At 49.6% G+C, this 23,216-nt stretch overlaps 11 protein-coding genes across 11 annotated transcripts; 7 read left to right on the forward strand and 4 right to left on the reverse strand.

Moving 5' to 3' along the window:
- Positions 1-92: 92 nt before the first annotated feature.
- Positions 93-897, forward strand: AKAW2_11901S (putative glutamine-serine rich protein MS8; the record flags this gene model as incomplete). The annotated part of the gene is made up of 3 exons (XM_041684437.1): positions 93-257; positions 347-720; positions 777-897. 3 exons carry the CDS (start codon positions 93-95, stop codon positions 895-897), a joined length of 660 nt encoding a protein of 219 aa, XP_041538621.1.
- Positions 898-1,487: 590 nt separating this feature from the next.
- AKAW2_11902S (uncharacterized protein) lies at positions 1,488-2,157 on the forward strand (the record flags this gene model as incomplete). The annotated part of the gene is made up of 4 exons (XM_041684438.1): positions 1,488-1,513; positions 1,574-1,643; positions 1,745-1,781; positions 1,907-2,157. The coding sequence occupies 4 exons, from the start codon at positions 1,488-1,490 to the stop codon at positions 2,155-2,157; spliced, it is 384 nt and encodes a 127-aa protein (XP_041538622.1).
- A 143-nt stretch (positions 2,158-2,300) lies between these two features.
- Positions 2,301-3,103, forward strand: AKAW2_11903S (uncharacterized protein; the record flags this gene model as incomplete). Its single annotated transcript, XM_041684439.1, has 3 exons — positions 2,301-2,337; positions 2,504-2,642; positions 2,749-3,103. The coding sequence occupies 3 exons, from the start codon at positions 2,301-2,303 to the stop codon at positions 3,101-3,103; spliced, it is 531 nt and encodes a 176-aa protein (XP_041538623.1).
- Positions 3,104-3,763: 660 nt separating this feature from the next.
- On the reverse strand, positions 3,764-5,840 carry AKAW2_11904A (cytochrome P450; the record flags this gene model as incomplete). The annotated part of the gene is made up of 6 exons (XM_041684440.1): positions 3,764-4,023; positions 4,079-4,377; positions 4,436-4,557; positions 4,618-5,559; positions 5,631-5,655; positions 5,716-5,840. 6 exons carry the CDS (start codon positions 5,838-5,840, stop codon positions 3,764-3,766), a joined length of 1,773 nt encoding a protein of 590 aa, XP_041538624.1.
- Positions 5,841-6,544: 704 nt separating this feature from the next.
- On the forward strand, positions 6,545-7,922 carry AKAW2_11905S (uncharacterized protein; the record flags this gene model as incomplete). Its single annotated transcript, XM_041684441.1, has 2 exons — positions 6,545-7,758; positions 7,811-7,922. The coding sequence occupies 2 exons, from the start codon at positions 6,545-6,547 to the stop codon at positions 7,920-7,922; spliced, it is 1,326 nt and encodes a 441-aa protein (XP_041538625.1).
- Positions 7,923-9,451: 1,529 nt separating this feature from the next.
- AKAW2_11906S (sugar transporter family protein) lies at positions 9,452-11,117 on the forward strand (the record flags this gene model as incomplete). Its single annotated transcript, XM_041684442.1, has 3 exons — positions 9,452-9,661; positions 9,728-10,402; positions 10,464-11,117. The coding sequence occupies 3 exons, from the start codon at positions 9,452-9,454 to the stop codon at positions 11,115-11,117; spliced, it is 1,539 nt and encodes a 512-aa protein (XP_041538626.1).
- Positions 11,118-12,984: 1,867 nt separating this feature from the next.
- BST1 (GPI inositol-deacylase) lies at positions 12,985-16,676 on the forward strand (the record flags this gene model as incomplete). Its single annotated transcript, XM_041684443.1, has 6 exons — positions 12,985-13,563; positions 13,649-14,498; positions 14,546-15,911; positions 15,959-16,124; positions 16,170-16,396; positions 16,442-16,676. 6 exons carry the CDS (start codon positions 12,985-12,987, stop codon positions 16,674-16,676), a joined length of 3,423 nt encoding a protein of 1,140 aa, XP_041538627.1.
- A 938-nt stretch (positions 16,677-17,614) lies between these two features.
- On the forward strand, positions 17,615-18,049 carry AKAW2_11909S (uncharacterized protein; the record flags this gene model as incomplete). Its single annotated transcript, XM_041684444.1, has 2 exons — positions 17,615-17,862; positions 17,947-18,049. 2 exons carry the CDS (start codon positions 17,615-17,617, stop codon positions 18,047-18,049), a joined length of 351 nt encoding a protein of 116 aa, XP_041538628.1.
- Positions 18,050-18,204: 155 nt separating this feature from the next.
- Positions 18,205-18,525, reverse strand: AKAW2_11908A (uncharacterized protein; the record flags this gene model as incomplete). The annotated part of the gene is made up of 1 exon (XM_041684445.1): positions 18,205-18,525. One exon carries the CDS (start codon positions 18,523-18,525, stop codon positions 18,205-18,207), a length of 321 nt encoding a protein of 106 aa, XP_041538629.1.
- A 618-nt stretch (positions 18,526-19,143) lies between these two features.
- AKAW2_11910A (uncharacterized protein) lies at positions 19,144-20,382 on the reverse strand (the record flags this gene model as incomplete). The annotated part of the gene is made up of 1 exon (XM_041684447.1): positions 19,144-20,382. One exon carries the CDS (start codon positions 20,380-20,382, stop codon positions 19,144-19,146), a length of 1,239 nt encoding a protein of 412 aa, XP_041538630.1.
- A 239-nt stretch (positions 20,383-20,621) lies between these two features.
- Positions 20,622-21,763, reverse strand: AKAW2_11911A (uncharacterized protein; the record flags this gene model as incomplete). The annotated part of the gene is made up of 2 exons (XM_041684448.1): positions 20,622-21,598; positions 21,718-21,763. 2 exons carry the CDS (start codon positions 21,761-21,763, stop codon positions 20,622-20,624), a joined length of 1,023 nt encoding a protein of 340 aa, XP_041538631.1.
- Positions 21,764-23,216: the final 1,453 nt, after the last annotated feature.

Consider the following 23,216-nt stretch of genomic DNA (forward strand, 5'->3'; position numbering starts at 1 on the left):
AATTTTGTGTGCCTCAATAGATCATAATGTAATACTAGCTGCATCACTTCTAAGTCCTTTGGTCGACAGCATCGATATCCATACTACCCATTATGTCGGATTCATTCCGCCAGTATTATTACGACCAGTACGATGACCCACAGAACTGCTATGGCCAGCAAGCTGCTGGATATAGTCACGGAGATACTCCTGGCAATTATTCTTCAACGCAATACCAGCAAGGACAGCGTTCGCAGTACGCATACAATCAGGCTCTTGTATGTCTATCTAATATTACCAATCCCGTATGCGCATGCCTCATGGGTCGTAAATAATCCATGGAGATAGCAGCAAGCTAATTTGTTAGCCTACCAATAACCATTATGTGAATCCATCCCCAGGCAGCCATCCTGCACAAGATCAGCAAAGCTATACACCTTCCTACGACGCAAGGCAACCAGATGGACATCGGCATGAGCAACCCACGTCCATGAGATGCGAGCAAAGCTCATCTTATCTACCACAGACTCAGCATCGGCAAGGCCAGAATGTGTCTTACTATCAGACGCAGTCAGAGCCTGTCCCTACTACAGACACATCCGAAGGTGAAAAGGGGTTTATCTCGCATGAAGCCGGCGTCATCGGCAGGGGCGCTCTAAGTCACAAGCTGGGAGATGGGATGCTGGGTGTTGCAGGAGGTGCATTGGCAGGCGCTGCAGGCATGAACATCGCAAGTAAACTGTAAGACTGCCTATGATGATGACTGGCATACGTACGCTGACATGTGTTTTCCTCAGACGCAAGAGGCATAAGAAGAAACACCATGGCAAGAGTTCCCGTCGTTCAAGCTCCAGTCCCAGCTCAAGCTCCAGTTCCAGCTCAAGCTCGAGTTCAAGTTCCTCTAGTGATAGCCATTAGGAAATCATAAAAGCAAGCAAAGAGTATTCATACAAAAGCAGATATAAATGTGGTGCGCAGCTGGCCAGCTATCCCGAGCTAGCCTCTGCCTGCTGCCTGGTAGACACATTTTATTGTATACGTAAACCAAATTGTCCAGTCGATAGTCAGTCCACAATAGCAGAATATTCTACATGGCATCAGACAGAGAATGACTATGTAATGTTGAGAGATTCACTCTAGTCAGGATCGGCTACCTTCCCAACTTCTTTGGCTAGAATACCTGAAGGACACTTCCTCGCAACGGAGTCATTAACCTCATCACCGTTTTGCTTGTGAATCATTTTGCATTCACTTTTCTTTCACTCCCGTGTTGACTGTATGTCTCGTATCGATTACCGTATTAATGACCGACGCCTGTAGTGACAACCCCTCTTCTATTCACCTTGTGTGAAGCGTGACCAGACCCTTTTGGGACATCAGGGTATAGGGCCCACAATCTTCTATATATTTCTCCCTCGTCTTCTTCTTCTCTTTCCTTCTCTTCTCCTCTTCGTTATCTACAACCTCTCTCCCTCCCCATATCAATATACGTAGTAAGTTATCTCATGATGGACTCTGGTGATGAGCGAGAAGAGTGTTGATCTTCTGTTCTTCTCTCAAGACAATTACATACATTACTGACTATTCGCCAAAGACATTCCCGAGCCACCGCCTCTGCTCCCACACCTCGCGGGCCCACTCAGGCACAGCTCGAGCGGTCTAAGGTAAGTTCTCTATATTAGAAGATGTCTGATTAAGATTGATCTGATAACATACTGTTATGTCATTGATAAATGTTGATACTAACTAAGTTTATAAATCATAGATGCCCTCGAAGATGCCGGAGTTGAGGTCCCGGAGGGGTAAAACTCCCTCCGGGACCTCACCGAAGGCCAGAAGCTGCGGAAGAAAGAGCTGAGAGAAGAGATAGCACGACTGAAAGAACTTGAGCGAGAATATCATGAAGATTACATTAATGCACTTGAAGATGCCGGCATCGTTGTGCCGGAGGGGGTTCTGCCCCCGACAAGGGTGCTCACCGAAGCCCAGAGGCTAAGGAAGAGAGAGCTCCGGCGCGAGCTGGAGCGTCTCAAGGCACTGGAACAGGAGTACCGGGAGGATTACAATGTGAAGATGGACGAGTGGTCTACCTCCCGGAAAGAGCTAGAGGATCAACTTTCAGCGCTGGACCAGGCATACTTAACCCCATTATCGATGCCCTCGAGGATGCTGGTGTAGTTATCCCAGAGGGGGTTTTAACCCCCCACAAGAGATCTCACAGAAGGGCAAAAGTTGCGGAAAAAAGAAGTGAGAGAAGAAATTACGCGACTGAAAGGACTAGAGCAAGAACATAATGAAGCTCTTCGAGTCAAAACTGAACAATGGGACTGCCTTTGCCCCCCCATATCAAGATACGTAGTAAGTTATCTCATGATGGACTCTGACTCTGGTGATGAGCGAGAAGAGTGTTGATCTTTTGTTCTTCTCTCTAGACAACTACGGAAAGGTGAGCATGAGTCTAAGCAGCTCAGGTGATGCAATATATCTGATGATACTCTGTGCGTCTAACTCCCCCGCGTCGTAGTGTCCGTCGTCCTGATGCCACTGCTGCTACTGCAGCTGCTACATCTCGTCGAGGTGCTCGTCGTCCTCTCCCCACCGCCGCCACCGCCGCTGCTCCCCCTCATCGCGGGCCCACTCAGGTTCAATTGGAACGCTCAAAAGTAAGTTTTCTATATTAGAAGATTTAGTGTATCTATGTGGTACTGTACTGGGTTCTGTGATATCATACTGTTATGTTATTGATAGATATTGATACTAAGTTTATAGATTATTAATGCCCTCGAAGATGCCGGGGTTGAGGTCCCGGAGGGGGTTCTACCCCCCCCGGGACCTCACCGAAGGCCAAAAGTTAAGAAAGAAGGAGTTGAGAGAAGAGATAGCACGACTCAAGGAAAGAGAACGTGAACACAATGAAGCTCTCCGTGTGAAGACCGAGCAATGGGACACTGCCCGCAAAGGGCTAGTGGATGCTGTAGAACGCCATGACTCTGAACGCGCCGAGTCGTTTGCGCCCGACTACCAGTTGTCCAAAGAGTTGGACGAGCAGATCAAGTCCGCTGTCGCGGAAATCAAAGGTCTCGAGCACAACATCTTCTTCACCCGTTTTACTGCATGTATTTAGATCATCTTCGTTATCAGACACTTACAAACAACAAGACGCTTCTGCACGTTTCCAGGAAGCTGTCAGCTGATCCTTCGCCTCTTCTTCCTGCGTGGTCTCCGACGATCACCTCTTCCAACCAACCAACCAACCACCCAGCCCCTTGAGATCTAGATAGATCAAATCCATCTATCTTTGACCCTTTGTCTTGACTATTGATTTGTCTGCAAGTTCTTGAAGAGGATGTAGGCGCCTTCGATGTAGCTAGAGAAATGTTCCCTCATATTCTTATCGAGCAATGTGCCGTCATCGTTCGATGGCAATTGTAAATCAAATGTCATTGTTATACGGGCAACAGTTGTCCTCATGTTCATGAGTGCTAGCGGTTTGCCGATGCATGCGTAGGGGCCTTGAAATAGTTAAATTCGCAATTACAGGCGTGGTTAGAATAAGCAGACACGTTACTGCCACACCGGCCAGATTTCCTCCACACCGGCCTTCGCTCATGCCACACCCTCTGCCTATCTTATAAAATAAGATCCCATCCATTTAAGGCAAGGCTTGGGCTCTAGAACAGGCGGAATCCTATCACCTGCTACTCTTAGGACTTTTGTTCCTGAGGCATGGGTTCAGCATCTTAGGTATTGAAATTTACCCATGTTGGAAAAGCAGTAAAACAAATCAGAGAGGCCACATTTTAAATGAATGGGACCTTACCTTACAAGATAGGCGGAGGGTGTGGCATGAGCGAAGGCTGGTGTGGAGGAAGCCTGGCCGGTGTGGCGGTAGCGCCTCCCTCAGAATATTGGCAAATCCAGCAACTGAAAGATATAACCCACCGAGTAAAAAAGGAGCATAGGCAGATCCATATTTCATCGCCTCAGGGTATCTGTACCACCTCTCAGGGAGGAGCCGATTTGCATTCTCGTAGAAGGCATTGGCTAGAAAGGTGAGCATTTGCTTTTGTCAGACTGAGGGATTATATAGTCCACTTACATCTTCCAATAACCCATTGCGGGCAAGAAACTGTCATGTTTCCTGGTATGTAGGTGTCACCGATCATGATGCCCTCTGGTGGTGTCTTTCTAGGAATAATGCTTCCAATTGGAGGATGTAGACGGAGCACCTCGTTGATAAACCCATTGAGATGTCTCAAGCCCGCGATTTTCTCGTGCATATACTCCCCGCTAGGCTCGACAGCACATAGACTTAGCTCCTCGCGGATCATCTTCACGTGTACTGGGTGTTTAGCCAGCTCGTAGATAATGGTGATTAGAGCTGCTGCGGTAGTGTCACTATCGTTCACTTGTGAGTCTGCCTTGCTAGAAAGAATAGCTTCGAAGAGGTGCATACCTCCCTGCTGCAATTATCAATTCAACATCCCCAAGCAACTGATAGAATTCTTTAGTTGTAGGTACTCGTCCTTGCAACTCCACGAGCAGCGACGAGCTGATATCGGGTATATCGGGCGTTTCCTAAAAGCATAAGCGATTTAACCGAGCATAAAACAGCGGAAAAAGCCTCAAAGACAATACCCTCATTCTCGTCTTCAAGCGCTGATGGCTAAACTCCTCATATCGCAAAGCATCCTTGTTCATCCCCGGTATGGAGCCCAGCAGCCGAAGGGCCCAGATAGGCACGGAGTATTCCAACGGTTTGAGCATATCATTCAATATCTGTATTGCCCAGTGGTTGGCACTAGCATCTAACATGCCGAAAGTTTTACCGAAAGCTAAGTCGCCCATCACATCGTAGCTGTACCATGTGAGATAATTGCTGATGTTAATAGCTTGACCATCGCCGGCTGATGTTAAGAGCTTGATCAGCTTTTCTCGGTAGACTTGAATGCGTTTTTCGTATGCTCGAAGTGATTTATCGCTGAAGCCTGGACTCCATACTCTCCGTCGTTGGTCATGAGCTTCCCTGTTTCGATGTGCATGTAGCGATTGCACTGGTGCACCGAGGTCATAGAAGGGCGCTTTAGTACAGGAGGACTTAAATCCATAGATGATATTTACGGCATCGGGGTGGATTATGGAGAGATCAGATGGGCCTATGCGCACAAATGGTCCGTACTTCTTATGCAACTCTTCGAGGACCTGGTAGAGGGGTTGGTGAAGAAGCTTTGCTGGTAGCCAGAACCCAGATAGACGTGCACCTAGGGGGCCGGGAAACTGTCCTAACGGATGAAGAAACGTCCTGTAAATGATGAGGCTGCAGTATAGGCCCAGCAGATGTGTAGATATTAGGCTCAGAGATGCGGTGCTTGCTCGCGTAAATGAGATGTTTTGTGCATATTGAATCGTTGCAGCAACTAGTATCGACAAGCCACCATATGTGTAGAGATACCGAATCGGATAGAGATGGTGTTCGCCAGAGCGAAAGTAGAGGCTGTGAGCTAGCACGCCTAGAGTGAATGCTCCAGCTTGTAGTTGTAGTCCATTTTCCATAATCATGACCACAGGCTTGAAGCCAAACTTGTGACGAGAAGGGCGTTAGTGATATCAGGAATTGCTAGAGAGCGACGTTTAATCTAACAAGGACTTACAACAGTGAAGTTGTATCGATGCTGCCTAGTGTTCATGATGAGTTCAGTCGGTGGTACAATCAATGCCAATCTTATGTCGGCTTACCCAAATTCTTGAATGGTCTTTTCAAGTGTGCGGCAATATTGTCCATCTGCTCTCACAGTCGCATGAAGCGGAGAAACCCGAGCAGGACATGTATGGGCCCTGAATCTGGGACCCCTTTTTCGCATTTGTTCTATCGTTTCCTGCAATCCTGGCGTGATTTAAGCAGGCTAGTACCCATCCTTGACATCGCCTGAACTGGTACTATGCTTGTGACATGTAGCCGGTTGAGCTTTCCAATCGCCAGTTATTTAAGGTCATACGATGTACCTGGTAGATGCCACATCTGTCCATCTTTGTGCATTGTTGTGGACCCATTTTCACGCCAGCCCCCTCTCTCCTTAATTCAAGGGAACTAAATTAGTCCCTGGAATTTTCTTCTCCAAAATAAACAGTAAAGGGATCCATTCTGCACCTACCGAAGAGTATCTCTATGGCCCAAAATCAGGTCTTTTCAAGCACCCCCGTATTTTCTTGAAACGTCATTAACTCTAAACCAGAGTCTCTCAGCGCCAATGCGCTCCATAAACTTCAGGCGGCAACACCGGAGTTCGGAAATTTACTACCTGCAGCGGAGTGTTAAGGTTTTCGAAGAGCGTTGCATATCTGAATGGTTACACAAGTATCGGCTTTGTGCCCGCCTTGTTGTGGCTTTCTGTTTAGAATGCATATATGCCCGCAGGACAGACAAGTGCGACATTCCTCAACCTCGTTCGGGGTGGGAACGGTAAAATCCTTGATCATACTGCCTTTTGTATAAGGGCAATACACTGACTTCTTGGACCAACAGATCTGCGAGCATCATCTACCTCGAGAGATAAATTAAACCAAAATGGCCTCACCTTTCCTGAGGGACGAAGTCTCATCTCATCCAAAAGGTGTGGAGGCATCACCACCTGACGATTTGCCTGAGAATCAGAAGGCGAACGCTGGCACCGACTCCCAGACAACCTCAAAACCATGGGATACCATCGTGAAATACCAAACCTCAACCAATGGTGCCGAATCGTCCTGGTGGCGGAACATTGGCCCACTCCTTGGTCGGCTGCTGCAACTAACAGGCTACTCTGTGCCTATGCAATTCGAATATCTACTCTTCGCGCGGAATCACATTGTCCCCGCTCTCGGACCGTATCCGCAGCGCTGGCCAAGCGTTATGACCTATACCGACCTGCCGATTGAGATGAGCGTTAATTTCCAGGATCACCATGCATCGACCGTTCGTGTGGGCATTGAGCCGATCTGTGAGTTTGCGGGAACATCTAGTGATCGGTTCAATCAGACTGCTACGGAGCGGTTGGTTGGTCGACTGTCTACATTGGGAGGACTCGACCGCATGCTGTACCATCATTTCGTTAGGGATTTTGGAATCAGTGAGACGGAAACGTTGAAGGTGAAACAAGGGGAGTTTGAGAGGGACTCAGTGCAGTCGATGTATAATATAGGGTTCACCTTTGAGAGGGTTGGGGCAGCTAGTGTGGATACGAAGGGGTATGCTTTTCTCAGGCTGAAGGAGAAGGCGTCTGGCGTGCCTATGCAACGATTACTCCGTGATTCATTGAACCAGCTAAATGTGACAGCAGAGAGAAGAGACAGTGAGGCAGTCCAGAAGGTGATTGACTACATGGAAGAAGGCGGGGGATTCAATGAGTACACATACCTGGCTTGGGACTTTGTCGATTCGGCCAAGTCCCGAATCAAGGTTTATGGGGTACTTGGAGATTTAAGGATGGAAAAGGTAAAGGAGGTATGGACCATGGGTGGAAGGCTGAAGGATTCGGCTACGATGCAGGGCCTGGAGTTGGTCCGACGGCTATGGGGATTTCTGGAGGGCAACGGTCAACAAGGACAACATCCTTCTAAGGCGCCAATACTGATGTGGAACTATGAGATCCGACCGGGCCGCGACGAGCCCATCCCGAAGCTGTACCTCCCACTTCTTGGGAGGAACGACATGTTCGTGGCCAAGACGCTGGCGCGCTTCTTTGACTCGCTCGGATGGGCGGACGAGGCTCGGAGCTATGTGGCTAACGTGCAGTATCTGTTGTGAGTTCTGCCCTTTCCCGATCACAGTTATTCCGACTGACATTGATGACAGTCCGGATGAAGACCTCAAGCAGTCTGCCCGGCTTCACTCGTGGGTGTCGCTAGCGTATACCAGCCAGGCGGGGGTCTATGTGAGTGTGTACTATCACTCCAGCCTGGCCTAGAATCGAGTCTTGGAATCGTCATATGAACATCGCACAAAGGTATTACTATGAACTGAACTGTTGCATAAAAAAGGTCGTACGCGTAAGTAACCATTTGGCGGACATCTAGGCGTTCTGTGCGACCACCACACCGGTGAGTCAAAGCAGGTTAATAATCGAAAGAAACCCCAGAGAGGGATATAGACTACTTCCTAAGTAAGACGGTGGCCAATTTCTTTTCCACTCAGCGGGGATTGACTGCCGTCCGGTTATTGTGCGGCACCAGCTGACCAGAGCCGAGATGGGGACTAATTCACCCCATGGCACCCCCGCGGAGCTGAGAAGCGATGGATAAGACAGGTAGCAAGGGAGGGAAGGAAAGAAAAAAACATTGTAATCCGGCCAACGAGGGAGGGGCGCTCGGGCAAAATCCGCGCGCAGAAGGATTCTTGGGATGGAACGAACTGGGTCTCGTGTCCGGGCCGAGAACCGTTGATTCGTTGGGAGAAAGACCTGGCGAGCAAGTTGGTGGCTGACGGGATGCCAGTGGGAGAGTGAAAAGTTTACTAGGCGAGTTGGTAGTCTGGGACTAGAAAGAACTAGATAGAACTAAGGGTAAGGATAGCTCGGGGTTTTACCCCGCGATGGAGCCACGCACGGCCGGGGGGTGAGGGTTTTAAATTGTTCGCTTACCCCGGCGGCCATTGGCGGTCTGGAATTTATTTAGAGTTGATAGGACCCTGTGCAGCCGTTAATTGCGGCGTAAAAAACAGGAGACAGAACAGAGAGTACGATGGAGACTTTTTCATAGATGGAAGCCCAGATCTGGGGAGGAAACAAGAAGAGGGAGAAAGAGACAAGCCGCGACAAGGCGGGCTTGGCTGGTGGAGTTGGAGCTGGAGAGCCGCTTGGCAGTAAATCTGGGGAAATCTTGGCGGGGGAAAACACACACAGAGAGAGAGAGTTTTAACATTCTTTCACAAAAAGAACTAAAGACAGTAGGCTCTCAGATCACTCGATTACATCAGATGAGCAATTGACATGGCCAACGATGTGTCAAAAATAAATAAAGTGCTCATACAAACAAAGACAGAGGAACAACAAGCAGTGCTAGAGCGTGATGATGGCATCCGGCCTGACTAAGGAAATCCCCCGGTCATTTACGATTTGCCCAGAAACTCTGGTTGAGGGGCGGCGTTAAGCTTTCCAACCTCTCTCGTTGCTTTCTGTTCCTCTCTAGCTTTCCAAAGCTTCCCCAGATGACTTGATGGGACCCATCTGTTCCGGAAGATGCATCTTCCTCCTGCTCGTCATGGGAGGGATCGGCACCTGTCCGGCCATGCTCACCGTCGTCGGCTTTCTGTTCCAATTTCACGGCCTTCGTCCTTCTGCCCGATAATCGGGGCATAAAAGCCTGCTCCCCGCCAGCTGATGGCTCGTTCGTTTCTTTTTTCTCCGACCAGGCCATCCATTTCTCTTTCTCACTTTCCCAACCGCGCAGCGCTTGTAGACGCGCTCTCGCCGTGGTTCTTTTACTCCCTTCTTCCATCATGTCCCACTACTACGAAGGGGACAAACCCTCCACCGGGGTGCCCGTTCCCGTCCAGCTATCAGCTGCTGACGAGGATGAGCAGTCCACGATGAGTCCCATCAAGTACATGGCCACTCGTCTTACAACCTTGGTGCCTCCTATGAACCCAGCTCCCAATCCCTTCAAGGCTCTCATGCTCCTCAATCGGAAGCAATGGCTCTTTTTTGGGGTATGTTTCATCCCAAACCTCAGACGCCGGACCCTCTTCTTGCGCCATGACTAACCGCGGCTCTAGGTTGCTTTTGCCGGCTGGACTTGGGATGCTTTCGATTTCTTCACCGTGTCCTTGACTGCCACCGATCTTGCAAAAACCTTCGACAAATCTGTCACCGACATCACCTGGGGCATCACCTTGGTGCTGATGCTCCGCTCCGTGGGCGCCATTACATTTGGAGTCGCTGCCGATCGCTGGGGTCGCAAGTGGCCCTTTATCGTTAATAACCTCCTGTTTGTCGTGTTGGAACTGGGTACGGGTTTCTGTCAGACCTACAAACAATTTTTGGCTTGTCGCGCTCTCTTTGGCATCGCCATGGGTGGGTTGTACGGCAATGCCGCGGCGACCGCGCTTGAGGACTGTCCCATGGAGGCGCGCGGTATCGTGTCTGGCTTGCTGCAGCAGGGCTATGCGTTTGGATACTTGCTGGCTACCGCATTTGCACGCGGCCTGGTCAATACTACCTCCCACGGATGGCGACCGCTCTACTGGTTTGGGGCCTGCCCGCCCGTGCTAATCATCATCTACCGGATGTTCCTGCCGGAGACCGATACCTTCCTTCAGCGCCAGGCCACTCGAGAGCATGTTCGCGGTGGAGTGACTACAACCTTCTTGTCCGAGGGTAATACAGCCCTGAAGAGACATTGGCTGCTCCTGATCTATCTGGTCTTGCTCATGGCTGGCTTCAACTTCATGGTACGTTTGAATGCATACTTTACTCAATTCAGTCGATTCAGCGTCACTAACCAAACCCCAGTCTCACGGCTCCCAAGATCTCTACCCGACCTTGCTTGAAAACCAATTCAACTTCTCCGCCGATGCCGTTACTGTTACCCAGGTCGTCGCCAACCTCGGCGCCCTGACCGGAGGTACTACGTGCGGCTGGGCCAGTCAGATATTTGGACGTCGCTTCTCCATCGTCTTCATTTGCATTATTGGCGGCGCGCTCCTCTACCCTTACACTTTTGTCACGAATCACAGCGTTATGGCTGCTGCATTCTTTGAACAATTCTGCGTGCAAGGCGCATGGGGTGTCATCCCCATCCACCTGATGGAGCTGTCGCCGGGTGCTATCCGCACCTTCGCGGTAGGTACGGCCTACCAGCTGGGCAACCTCGTCTCGTCGGCTAGTTCGACGATCGAGTCCACGATCGGGGAACGGTTTCCCTTGCCTCCCACAGAGGATGGTACCAAGCGGTACCAGTATGGCAAGGTCATTTGTATCTTTATGGGCTGTGTGTATGGATATACGATCTTGGTGACGCTGATCGGCCCCGAGCGGCTAGGTCGCAAGTTCGATGTCGCGCATGATGGCGATATGGCGGTTGTGGCAGCACAACGGGGAACGGATGGGGAGGTGGAGGTAGAGGGTGATCCGGAGAAGGGCACGTCGAGGATGGTGGAGGGTTGATTCGATCAGTCGGTTAGATGTACTGTTGATGATGTTATGATGTGACGAGATGAGTGATATTCATTATGTTATATAGCCGCTTGCAATGCCTGAGATTGTACGCTATGTTTGTTGGCTTAGTCCATTGTTTGACTCCGTCCCGAGATGTCTCACTCCACCTGGCCCAACATCCTATCGCGTTGTAGAGTCTATGACACAGAACAGATCAGTGGGGATGTCGCAGATACCTAAATTATTGTAATCGATATGATTAGTCCAGGCACTGGTACAATAACAACCGATGATGATTGTAGAAGAAGTAAGAAGGACATCAGAATCTGCTTAATAATCGATGCTCATTGATCCCCTTTGGGACCGATCACCGGGTTGAAGATGGAGGATCATCATTATAATCATCTCTTGTTAAGTAGCAAGGAAAGCTTCAACTTACCATACTATAGATAATGTTGATGGCAGGAAGTAAGCAAAAATGTTCGAATAGTGGCCATTTCCCCTGGGCACACAGACCCTTTTATACAGCCAGCCGGTCAGGAGATTCTTCCTTAGGCAACCAACCAGCCAACCCCGCACGGATTGGAACTAAACTGCATTCATTCCAATGCAGTGAACCGGGATGCTGACAGACAGTCCTGTAATGCACGTTGGAAATATACTTTCTACTCGTAGGATACCATTACTAACGAATTCTTTGTATAGAATACCAGTAGAAATAGCTGATTGTTTGAGTTTAGATCGAGATCATAGGAAAAATGGATCCACTCTCGGACATTGGCATCGCAATCTCGTGGAGCGGAGATCGGCGACGCTCTTGTCTTGACTCGTGAGGTGGAACTGCAAATAATCTGAGTCTAGATAGACGGGATCTAATGCATCTGCATTGCAAATAGAAGCGGTGGGTAGGGGCGAAAAAAAGATGATGAGGTGACGATGTTCGAAACCCCCGAGGTAGTACCGTCAGGATACATCCACCAGGAAACTAAACTGATTGATGTCAGAGACAGAAGGGGAGGGCACATAGAGTACAATTCATGGATTTCCTCCATATCCCCACTGAATAATGACAGCCATCAACATGTTGGTAAGAACCATGAACCATAAGCTCAGCACTCCATCAGCCAACTCAAATTAGGGTCATGAATCAATCAGACCCTGAGAAATGAATTGAGATCGTCATCCCGACACAAAGAGCTAGGGCAGCAAAAGAGAGACGCCGACCAGAACCGCCAAGCCCCGGACCGGGACTGGCGCTGCTCTCAACTTTCCCTTACAACTTTCATCTTTCATTTCACTTGCTCGTCTTCGTTTGCTACGCTCTTCGCTCCTCCTCCGTTTCGGGCTTCATCTTTCCCTCCCTCTCCTTTCGACCTCCTCCTCTCCCATCCGGTCGTTTCGGTTTGCCTTTCCTTTTCTTTCATTGGGATCTCTCCGTCCTCCTCATCTTTCCCCGGTCGGCGACTCCCTCGTTCGTCCGCAACCCAAACCCCCCGACTGCAAGGGTCCGGTCTCAACGCCCACAGGAGGTAGAGGGAAGACCGCAAAGAAGACGAGGAGCAGCTTCAATCTCCAACGCAACTAATATATCTCTCCTGCATTTGGTACTACCGGCAGCTGCAAACCCTCATTCGCTCAATTCCTCGCGATCCGATCCGTTGGCGCATTCCAGCCTTTTCCTCAGGGTCCAACAAGCAGCCGTGATCCCCTTGCCGCCTGGCTGCTCCTCCTTCCCCCCCACAGATTCCTTACGATCCTACCCTCTTCCCCCGAAGACACCACCACCGCCTTCTCCTCCTCCTCCCCTTCTGCCTCCGAACCCGGCCCTTCCCCCCCCATACGTGCTGGATGAGTATCTCGATCGCCGCCTCTTCCAATGCACAGACGCTCGTCTGGCTCGCCAGCCGAGGACGACGCTGAAGAATCCCTGGCCCCCGTCTCTCGCACCCCGACAGACCCGAGTCCTGCGCCTCAAGTCCTCGATCCGCCGGAAAATTCGCGTCCGCAGGCCGCTGCCAGGACCGGCACCAGCTTCGATCTTCGTAGAGATGCCTCCAATCCGCGTTCCCGAAATTCTAGCCTTTGGCGCACTTCCTCCTCCTCCACCGAATCCCGCTCCTCCGCCGTTATGATGCCGCTGGCTTCCCAGCGATTGCCCATGGAAGCCTCCCCGGACGGTCACCTCCGCTTTCGACCGTCGCGCCTCCGCAGTCCCTGGCCCGTTTCCATCCTGACCGCGCTCACCACCCTGGTCGCCTCGATATTTCTCTTCTTCATCCTCCGGTCCTTCTCCGAACGGCAGATTGGCGGCGATGGCTGTGGAATTCCCGTCATGAGTCCCACCTTCCTTCGTATGGTGGGTTTCGATACGGAACATACCCGGTTTGCGAGCAAGTATAATCTGTTCCTCTATCGGGAGGAGGGTGTCGACCCGTACAACCAGGAGAACTTGGGCGTAAGTACCTGGCCAATGATTGTGCCGCGTGGCTGTGGCGTTGCCTCCCCGATCGCAGGCTGACTATGTATTCTGCTACATCCAGTTAAACGGTGCCCCTGTCCTCTTCCTCCCCGGAAATGCCGGCAGCTATCGACAAGTTCGCTCCCTGGCTGCCGAAGCCTCGAGACACTATGCCGACGTCGTCCGACATGATGAGGAGCGGCTCAAATCAGGTACCCGCAGCTTAGACTTTTTCATGATCGACTTCAACGAAGACCTGGCGGCCTTCCATGGCCAGACACTACTCGATCAAGCGGAATATGTCAACGAAGCCGTGTCATACATCCTCTCGCTCTACCATGATCCGCGACGGTCGCGGAGGGACCCTGGCCTTCCCGACCCCAGCGCGGTGATCTTAGTTGGGCATTCCATGGGAGGCATTGTCGCACGCACGGCGTTAACAATGACGAATTACCAGGCAAACTCGGTCAACACGATTGTCACCATGTCTGCACCGCACGCAAAGCCCCCGGTTTCGTTCGAATCGGACATCGTTCATACATACAAGCAAATTAACGATTACTGGCGGGATGCCTACTCCCAGACCTGGGCGAACAACAACCCACTGTGGCACCTTACGCTGATCTCGATCGCGGGTGGTTCGCGCGATACGGTGGTTCCGTCGGACTACGCTAGTATCTCGTCGCTGGTTCCGGACACGCACGGCTTCACGGTTTTCACATCGACGATCCCTGATGTCTGGATCGGTATGGACCATCTGTCAATTACGTGGTGTGACCAGTTCCGCAAGGCAATCATCAAGTCGTTGTTCGACGTGGTGGATGTCCGTCGGGCCAGCCAGACAAAGCCCAGGGCCGAGCGTATGCGGATCTTCAAGAAATGGTATTTGACTGGATTAGAGCCGACCGCTGAAAGAACGCTCCCACAGAAAGGTGCGTATGCGATAGCACTCGTCGATACTGTTGCTAACTGTTATTAGAACCATCTACATTATTGACGCTGGAAGATAGCACCAACATCATCCTGCCGCAAGGCCAGCGACTAATTCTTCGCGAGCTCGGCCACAGCCCGAATACCAACGTCCACCTGCTTCCCGTTCCGCCGCAGGGTGTGTCGGGGAAGAAGTTTACTCTTCTTACAGATCAGAAATTAGACAACCCCGGAGAGCAGGGGACATTGGAGGTTCTCTTCTGCAGTGTCTTCCCGTTGCACAACGGCAAGTTTGCCAGCATTTTCTCGATGAACATGGACTTTTCCGGGAGCAGCGCCGGCTCGACGCGCCTGGCTTGCAAGAACGCTGCGGAGGATGGCATACACCTACCAGCGTCGACGAGGACCTCGAAGCAAGCGTATGACCGGACCTCTCCTTTCTCGTATCTCCAGTACGATCTGGAGGATTTGGTCGAGCACCAGTTTGTGGCAGTGGTCGACAAAGCGCGGTCTCCAACTCGCGGCTGGGTGGTGGCGGAGTTCTCCGACAGCTCTGACTCAGTCATCCGAGCTCGTGTGGGCTTGGGCGGCTTGCTCAGTGCTGGACTGAAGATGAGACTTCCGGCGAACCGCCCAATGCTCACTGAGGTGAGAATTCCGGCGCTGCATTCGAGTTTGTTGAATTACAAGCTTAAGATCGTCCGCCGGGGTTACGGAGAACAGCCCGAGCTGTTTGCACCGCTATTGCGCCAGTCGATCCCTGATCCCCACGAGTCCAAGTTCTTTGTCAATGTGAAGCAGGTCAATGTCAATCTGCACGGAGTCGCTCCGTTCATGCCTCCGCCTCTTCGTGAGCAAGCCACCCTTGGTGGAGTGTCTTTCCATTTGTGGACAGATCCGAGCAGCGAGTCAACGGTTGACATCTCCTTGTCGGTGGACGTCCTAGGTAGTCTAGGTGAGCTCGTGATGCGGTACCGCACCGTTTTTGCTGCCTTCCCGATTCTGGTAATTGCTTTGGTTCTGCGCAAGCAGTTTCAGGTCTATGACGAGACGGGTTATTTTATCACCTTCGCAGAGGGGTTGGATAGCACACTGCGGTCGTCTTTGCCTATTTTGCTGCTCGCCATGTCGTTGCTGGCTTCTTCCCTGGCTACGTCGACTACGCTGCCTCCAAGCGATGATCCATTCCATTGGCGCACCAACTCCACGGAGTCGCCCGTTGATTTTACGAAGAATGATCTACTGTTGGGATCGCAGGATGCTTTCTTTTGGTTCTTGGTTCCTGTGTTCGGTCTGATCAGTGTGGGCGTGTGCGTGATGATGAATTATGTGGCTCTGTCCCTGCTGTCGGTTTTGTCTTTCTTCTATGGTCTGTTGAACAGCAAGTCAGGGTATATCAAGCGTGATGACAAGGGGTAAGTTATCCTCTATTATTTTGCATGCACAATGCTGACCATATCAGCAACCTTCCCATCTTTTCGGCCCCTACGCCCAGACGACGGTTGATTAACACCGCTATTCTGCTGATTCTTGTTGCGACTACTATCCCGTATCAGTTTGCCTATATGGTGGCGTGCATCGTGCAGCTCGCTACTTGCGTGCGAGCCCAATGGCATGCGAAAGAGACGGTATGCATACTCGCATTGTTGACTTGCGTTTGCTAATAATCCCAGAAATCTACGACTCATTATAATTTCGCCAATCTTACATACTCGATCTTTCTCCTGATGCTGTGGATCCTGCCGATCAACATCCTTGTCCTGCTCGTGTGGGCACATAACCTTGTGGTGCATTGGTTCATGCCATTCTCCTCCCACCACAATGTGCTGTCAATTATGCCGTTTATCCTGCTCGTTGAGGCCATGACGACAGGAACGATGGTCCCTCGAGTCAGCTCACGGTATGCTCCTTCAATACTAGTGTAATCTCAAAACTAACTGAATAGGCTAAAAAACGTCACCTCCCTCATTCTCTTCGCCCTTGCCATCTACTCCGCAGTCTACGGCGTCTCCTACGGCTACCTTCTCCATCACCTTACTAATCTTTTTGCCGCCTGGCTCGTGGGCATCTACCTCTTCAGCAGCGGCTTCTCACCCCGCCGACTTTGGCGCATCCTAGAAGGCGACGACGCGAACTCCTCGGCCGAACCAGGGAGTAGTCACATGAAGAAAAAACCATAATTCTACTACACCATACATATCTTATCCTTTATTCTTCTATTATATGTCCCGTTGCATCTTACCGGTTGCGGACCATGATTAACGGCGTTTTGCTATTTTTGGAAGCGGCGTTTGCTTTTTGTTTTCTGACCGAGGGTCGATGTACAGGATTGCGCTTGTTATGTGCTCATATGAATGATTTTATACTATATCGTGTTTGAGTGATCCTGACGGAAGGTGGGATCTGTGATGGCGGATGGATGTATCTTATTAGCTTTGTGTGTGTGTGTTGTTGATACTGTATGAGTGTGAGTGTGTGTTTGTATATATGGTTGGATCTGGAAATAGACTTTGGCCGGGTAATAGTGACGAGAGATGGTGTTGCTGTTCATATTATTTCCACTATCGTCAATGTAGACGACATCTATAACCTATAATATTTGCACCTCGTGCCTCTTCAGTCAAGTGCCTTGATCATCCTACGCTATATCCAAGCCACATTAGACATGACGCAGCATGTCCCGAAGTAGGATCTACTTGGCTGACCACTTCACGGGCATCTACCACGAGACAAGACTGATTCCAAATCAAGCTGCTAAATCTGGTCAGATGCAGCAGCACATTGACCTCATAGAAGACAACCTTCCGAGCCAAGAAGAGATTTGGTTGTCACCAGATAGGTTACAGTCTACGCATTCGTATCTCGACCCCTGCGCATGCATAGCTTGTCAGCTTCCATATATTCTGGTCTCTAATCACATTCTATACTTCCATATAAGATCTAAATAACATCCCTTAAAGCTATACATACACTTAACAGTGAACAATCCCGTTAAGACATTTACTACAGCTAGACAGCTGTCAGCTGGTTCTTCGCCTCTTCTTTTTGTAGGGTCTCCGATCACCACCTCTTCCAACCAACCAACCCCGAGGCCCCGAAACATAAGGAACAAGCCAAAATGCTCATCTTCCTCGGCAAGCTAACCTACCCGCCCTACGCCACGAACGAACTCTTCGCCGTCATCTTCAGCAACAACATGCAACAAGGTGAAAAAGTAGCAGTCGTTCACCAATGGACTAAGGATGCGGCCGGACAGGCAAAAGCCAATTCATTTGCGCAAAGGACTGTTGATAAGGCGATTATCACGTCGGCGGGGGAGAAGGAGATTGAGCTTTTTTATGGGGAGAGGGAGACGACTTATTACTGGTACTTGAATTCTCTTATCTTTCATCTGAAAGTGTTGGTTTGAGGGCAGATGAGTAAGTGCTAATGTGTGGGGGATATGTGTAGGTATAAAGGCACCCAATCCGGGAGTAAATTGACATTGTCGATGTTCAACAAGAGTGGAGAGGAAGTGGTCAAGAAGATTGAGCTCCTGGCGACGTATTATTGATCATAATCTAGTATTCTGCTTTCGTTGTCTATTCATAATTCATGCATCATGATGCTACTTGCATCAATCAGACAGAAAGGAACAGAACTCAACAAGAAGCAGTCTATGAGCTATCATTCTTCCACTTCCACCTTCCATATCCATGACATGTATGGTTATCGCCTCACCCTCTCAAATTCTGCCTCATACCTCTCCAACGCCTCAGTAAACCTCCTCGCCGACTCAGTTGACTTTTCTAAAGCGTCATCTAGTCTCTCCCGTGCTTCGGTATACCTTCGAAAGGCATCGTGGAAGTTTTCTTCTGATTTATCATAGTTCTTCTTGGCATCTTCGGTTGCATTTTGTGCTTGCACTGCCATGTCTCGTGCTGAGTGGGCTGCTTCTCGTGCCTGTTCGAGGGCTTCGGTGAGAGGTGAGGGTTCGTGGTCCGTTTGGGTTAGAGGGAGGTGGGATTGGTAGTGGCAGAAAAAGGACATGTTAAAGGTTGAGGGTATATAGGTAAGGAGGTTGTGCCTGAGCAGAGGAATGATGTTTGCCTGTGAAGGTGGATTTGGGGGTCTTGATGGGAAACAGTTGTGTTAGGTGCAGTTACCAAAGCAGCGGTAATATCAGAATGATAATTGGATTTTGCGCGCATATGATGTACATATGACGGCTGATGGCAAATTCCTTAAGTTATACTACTTGCTTAGTGTATGTTTCTTGTAGATGTAAATGTATGTAAAGTTTTATCTGTTCAGGGAGTTGTGTTTTAACCTTGAGACAATCGGTATCGGCTGATCTTGGTCACATCTATATAGGTCGATTGTTACTCCGATTTTTGAAGATATCTGCAGGATTATGCACGCTCAGAAGCTCAAGAAGAGTCGCTCATGCACAGGACCTTTCAATTTCGCCTCTCTGGGAATTGAATTTGATACTTTATGAATCCCTCAGCTAGTGCAGAACAAAATATCTGGCAGAGGGAAAGGCAGCACACATCAGCTGCGTCTATAAAAACGGTACACCACGCGCCATCGCCAAACGGCTCGGTAAAACCCTCTGATTCTTGCCAGGCAGCAATTGTGAGAGAGATCAGGCTGAAATATAACTTATTACTCGAGTGGAACTGAAGATGGTCGCTTTCGGCCGTAGGGGTCGCGGATTTTCTTCCCCATCAAGAATTGCCGCTTTTCGTTTGGAAGTGAATCGAGTTGCGAATAATCAAAGTCAATAATCAACACCCGGCGTAGCTCGGGGTTCCACAACGCGTTCTGGCGCTGGATTTTATGATGTATGACTCCAAGAGAGCGGATCTCCTTTTCAGATCTTTTGACTTCGCGTTTGAAGGACTTGTCCTCGCAATTATCGATCTGCTTTCCTGCCCAAGCCATGAGGAGCATGTGGTTAATATCGGCTTCATGCGAAAAGTAAGTCATTCTCAGATCCACTGTTCCAAGAACAACAGGAACTGCAGATCCCTGCGCTTGGTGAAGTATGCGGTAAATGTCTGCTTCATGAGAGACCTTTTCTTTCCAAAGATTAGCTGAGGCTCCTTTGCCAACCACAGTATACCCAAGTGTCGAAGATGTAATCTTAAATAGTGGGCCGGTTGACGCACAGCCACCGATGGGCGTGCATCCATGGTCAAATTCTTTATTGAGCTGCTTCTCGATTTTCCGGACCAACGTTTCAGGAAGAATCTGGTGATGGTCGCCATTTGCACCTAGCCGGTGCAGCGCTACGTTCGGACACTGTTCGTCCAGACTTCTCCCATGCTGCAGACCAAGCAAGCAACGCTGGGTACAAAATTGAGCTGTATCTTTGTTGGTGTCATCCCCGCGACAATCAGTGTCCTCTTGGAGCCCCGATGGCTCAGCATTCTCGCTGATTCGACGCTTTTGTCTCCTGGGGCCTGTATTGGTATCTGCATCCGGGGTACGGTGGCGCCGCGACGAAGCCCGAGTCGGCATTCTATGGTTTTCTGTAGGCGAAGACCCAACAGAAGAATGGGATGGTTGGTACGACGAGCAGGATGTGGAGTCGCTCTTGATGGTCGTGCTGTGGGAATGTTGCGAAGCCGTAGGACTTTGGTTCGGCTCAAATTGCGGAATTTCGGAAGATGTTGTATCAAAGCCTGTTGTCCAGGTCGGCAGGTCCTTTTTCGCCTTTTCTCGCCAGGCCTTATCACGGACTTCTACGCTACAACTCATCAGACAGAGACACAGGACTCGCGCCACAGATGTTAGGGGAGGATTTGTGGGTCTTTTGCCATCTTGTAAACTGATTTCACTGTTGGGCTCGAAGAGATGGTAGTACAGAGTGCCCGGCTCATGATAGGGGACTCGCAACATGATCAATGCCAGCCCAGTGCTCACGTAGGAATACTGAAGTCCCTTCATTATCATAACACGATACTCTTGTACAACGGCAGATCCCGTTAAAACAGCCGCGTCATACTTTCGTTTCTCTTCCCCGTCGGTAGGAGTCGTTTTAGTTTTCACTATCTCCTTCCAGAATTCCAGTGGGCGCAGCCCCAAGCGAATTTCCTCGACAGGTAGCTTGTGAGGTGGTTTGTATTCGACGGTCATTATCAGGTTGTCATTGTCACCGTCGACTTGGTGGATGCAATACTGGTCTGGTCTCGGATTCTGGCAATATAATGCTTCTCCGCTGTCCGGTCTTGCTCTTTGTCGGCTTCGACATCATCAAGACAATTCGCATGACTGTCGAACCGAACTCCACTGCCCAATTGAAATTTATCTCTTGCAGCCGGTATATTGCAGAGCTCCGCAAGTATCTTCTGGACTTGGCTCTCCACGGTAAACTGTTCAAGAGCTGCCACATCTCGTTCACTGCTTATTGGCCTGTCAAAATATTCGCCCATGCTTTCTAAACCAAGATGAGGTGTGAAGAGTCTTAACGCAGCACTTCCTGGCGGCTCAAAGTAGTTAAGAACAGCCCGGTAGATCTCCTGTTGCTCGGTGTCACAGTTTTCCCAAAGCTCGAGCTTCAAGGGGCAGTATTTTCCTCTGGGCTGCGGAATCTTTCCCTTTGTGCAGCGAGTAAGATTTTCGACTCTAACGGGTTGTGAAAATATGATGTGGCAGTATTGAAGGAGTTCTCCAAATGTCGTACGTCTCGATCGTTCCCTCTCCACCTCCAATTCCTCTCTTAACCGTTCCCTCTCCGCCTCCAATTCCTCTATTAACCGTTCCCCTTCTTTCCGTGCTTCCTTCGCCTTTTCCTGAGCCCGTAGCCTGTCTTCCTCGGCAATTTGTATGGCTGCACGAGCCCTTTGAAGTGTTGTATCAGCACTTTCCCCTGGTACACGACATTGGATTGCTGCATCAGCTGTTGTATTTGCTGCACTAGCCGCGCTATATGCTTCGAAAACCCTTTCCGGGGGAGTCTTGTACTCAGGGGAACTGTCACCACCCATTATATGTGGATATACGATGGGAAAAGTGAAGAAAATGCAACCGTTGGAGTGGCAAAAACACACAATGGAGGAATTTCGAAGAGTTGATCGGAAAGCTCTGTAAAGAAATAGACAGCGAAGAACGCCAACTGGCCGTGGATGTGAGCTATCAATTTATACCATTTCGTAGCTGCGTCCATCAAGGGGGGCTGATGAGGGGTAGAGCCAGTGCAGCTACCTCAGAAAGTCTTCATTGATGAGGTCGTACCAACAAACGGAGAAACCCGTATCGTAGACACGCAAGTCAAATCCATCTTGTCTTCTTTCGGAGACCAGCTGGAGGTCCATGCTGTTTTCCCTTTCCGATAAGAAATGTAAAAAGGCCTTTCCTGTTCGTCAAGCCATGACGCCGACGCCAATCTGGATGGGTAGGCACTTCATTTGTTTTCCCCTTTGTCCAGGATTTCGGTGTTTGCTATTTTGCATCGTAGAGCCACTGTGTCACATCAAAGCGGTAACCACGTACCATCCCGTCTTTCAAACAAAGGTGGTGCTGACAGCTCAAGGGCAAATGAACTTTCCAACTTACAAACCTTCAGCGTCAGGCATATAGCGTTCTTTGGGCGAGTTCATGATACTAGGGAGAGTCATAAAGGATTCTGCCTGGCAAAACCCGCATATCAGGAATAGAAGTTTCTGTTCGATCAGTCTAGAGTGACTCAACCTTCCAGACATTTGAATGCCCAATAAGTTGCCTTGATCAAACGAAGCGCTGGGGTTGGGGAGACACAGCTGTATGGGCACATGTTCTGAGCGTTTGTGTATGATTCCAAGGACGCTTAAATGAGTAACTTTATGGTCGTTTTCACAGGTGTCTTCCGCGCGTGTTTACCCGCGTGTTTGCATTCTTGGCTTGCCAGGATTATGGAAAGCCTAGGTTAATCCAGACTTGTACTAAGCACACCAATTTTGCCCTTAGTAATGCCTACTTCAATCTAACTAAGTATGTACATCAAATAGATGTGTTTGAGGGTTCCATGGGCCCTAGTGGGGTATCCGTAAGTAGCAGTAACTCAAAACAATAGCAGCAAGAATCTAATATATATCACAAGTCTAGGGTGCATTCGTAGCGAGGATTCCTCTATAAAACAATCTCCAATTCGAATCTTTCTTGCACTAACCTTGGGCTGTAACTGATAGTATGAGAGTGTGGTTAACGAAAGGCGAGCATCTCTATAGTGATCACCGAAAGGACAAAGAGGAGTCCTGAGTGCAATGTTGGGGTAATGGGAATCAAGGTATTCCAATTATGCATTTCTGGGTGCATGATGAAGGCCTGTACTCATTGAGACTGCTCTCATTGCTCTCAGAGCATGTATTACGGTGTTTTAGAGTAGATGCTGCATCTTTCAATTTCTTGCTTGCTAACTAGTCCTGCTATTCTTCCGCTTCTTTCCTTACCCACTGTTCCTCCATTCATCAGACTCTTGATGTCCTCCATCTTCTTTCAGCTGTTGCTCATTTACTATTTTTCCTTGCATAAGTTCTGTCTCGTGCTCCTTGACTTCTCCACCATGCATCAAATTCTCTTGTTTGTGCTTCTTGACATTCTCTGTGTGCATCAAATTCTCTTCCTATTGCTTCATACATTTTCTGTCGTGCTTTATGTATTTGCTCCCATGCTTCATGCAGTTCTTCTTTTGTTTCTTTTTCTCTTTCTTGTGCTTCACTAGCCACTTTCAAACACACATCAGCGCGTTCCTCTGC

The sequence above is a fragment of the Aspergillus luchuensis genome, chromosome 1, assembly GCF_016861625.1.
Source record: "Aspergillus luchuensis IFO 4308 DNA, chromosome 1, nearly complete sequence".
Classification (NCBI taxonomy): domain Eukaryota; kingdom Fungi; phylum Ascomycota; class Eurotiomycetes; order Eurotiales; family Aspergillaceae; genus Aspergillus; species Aspergillus luchuensis.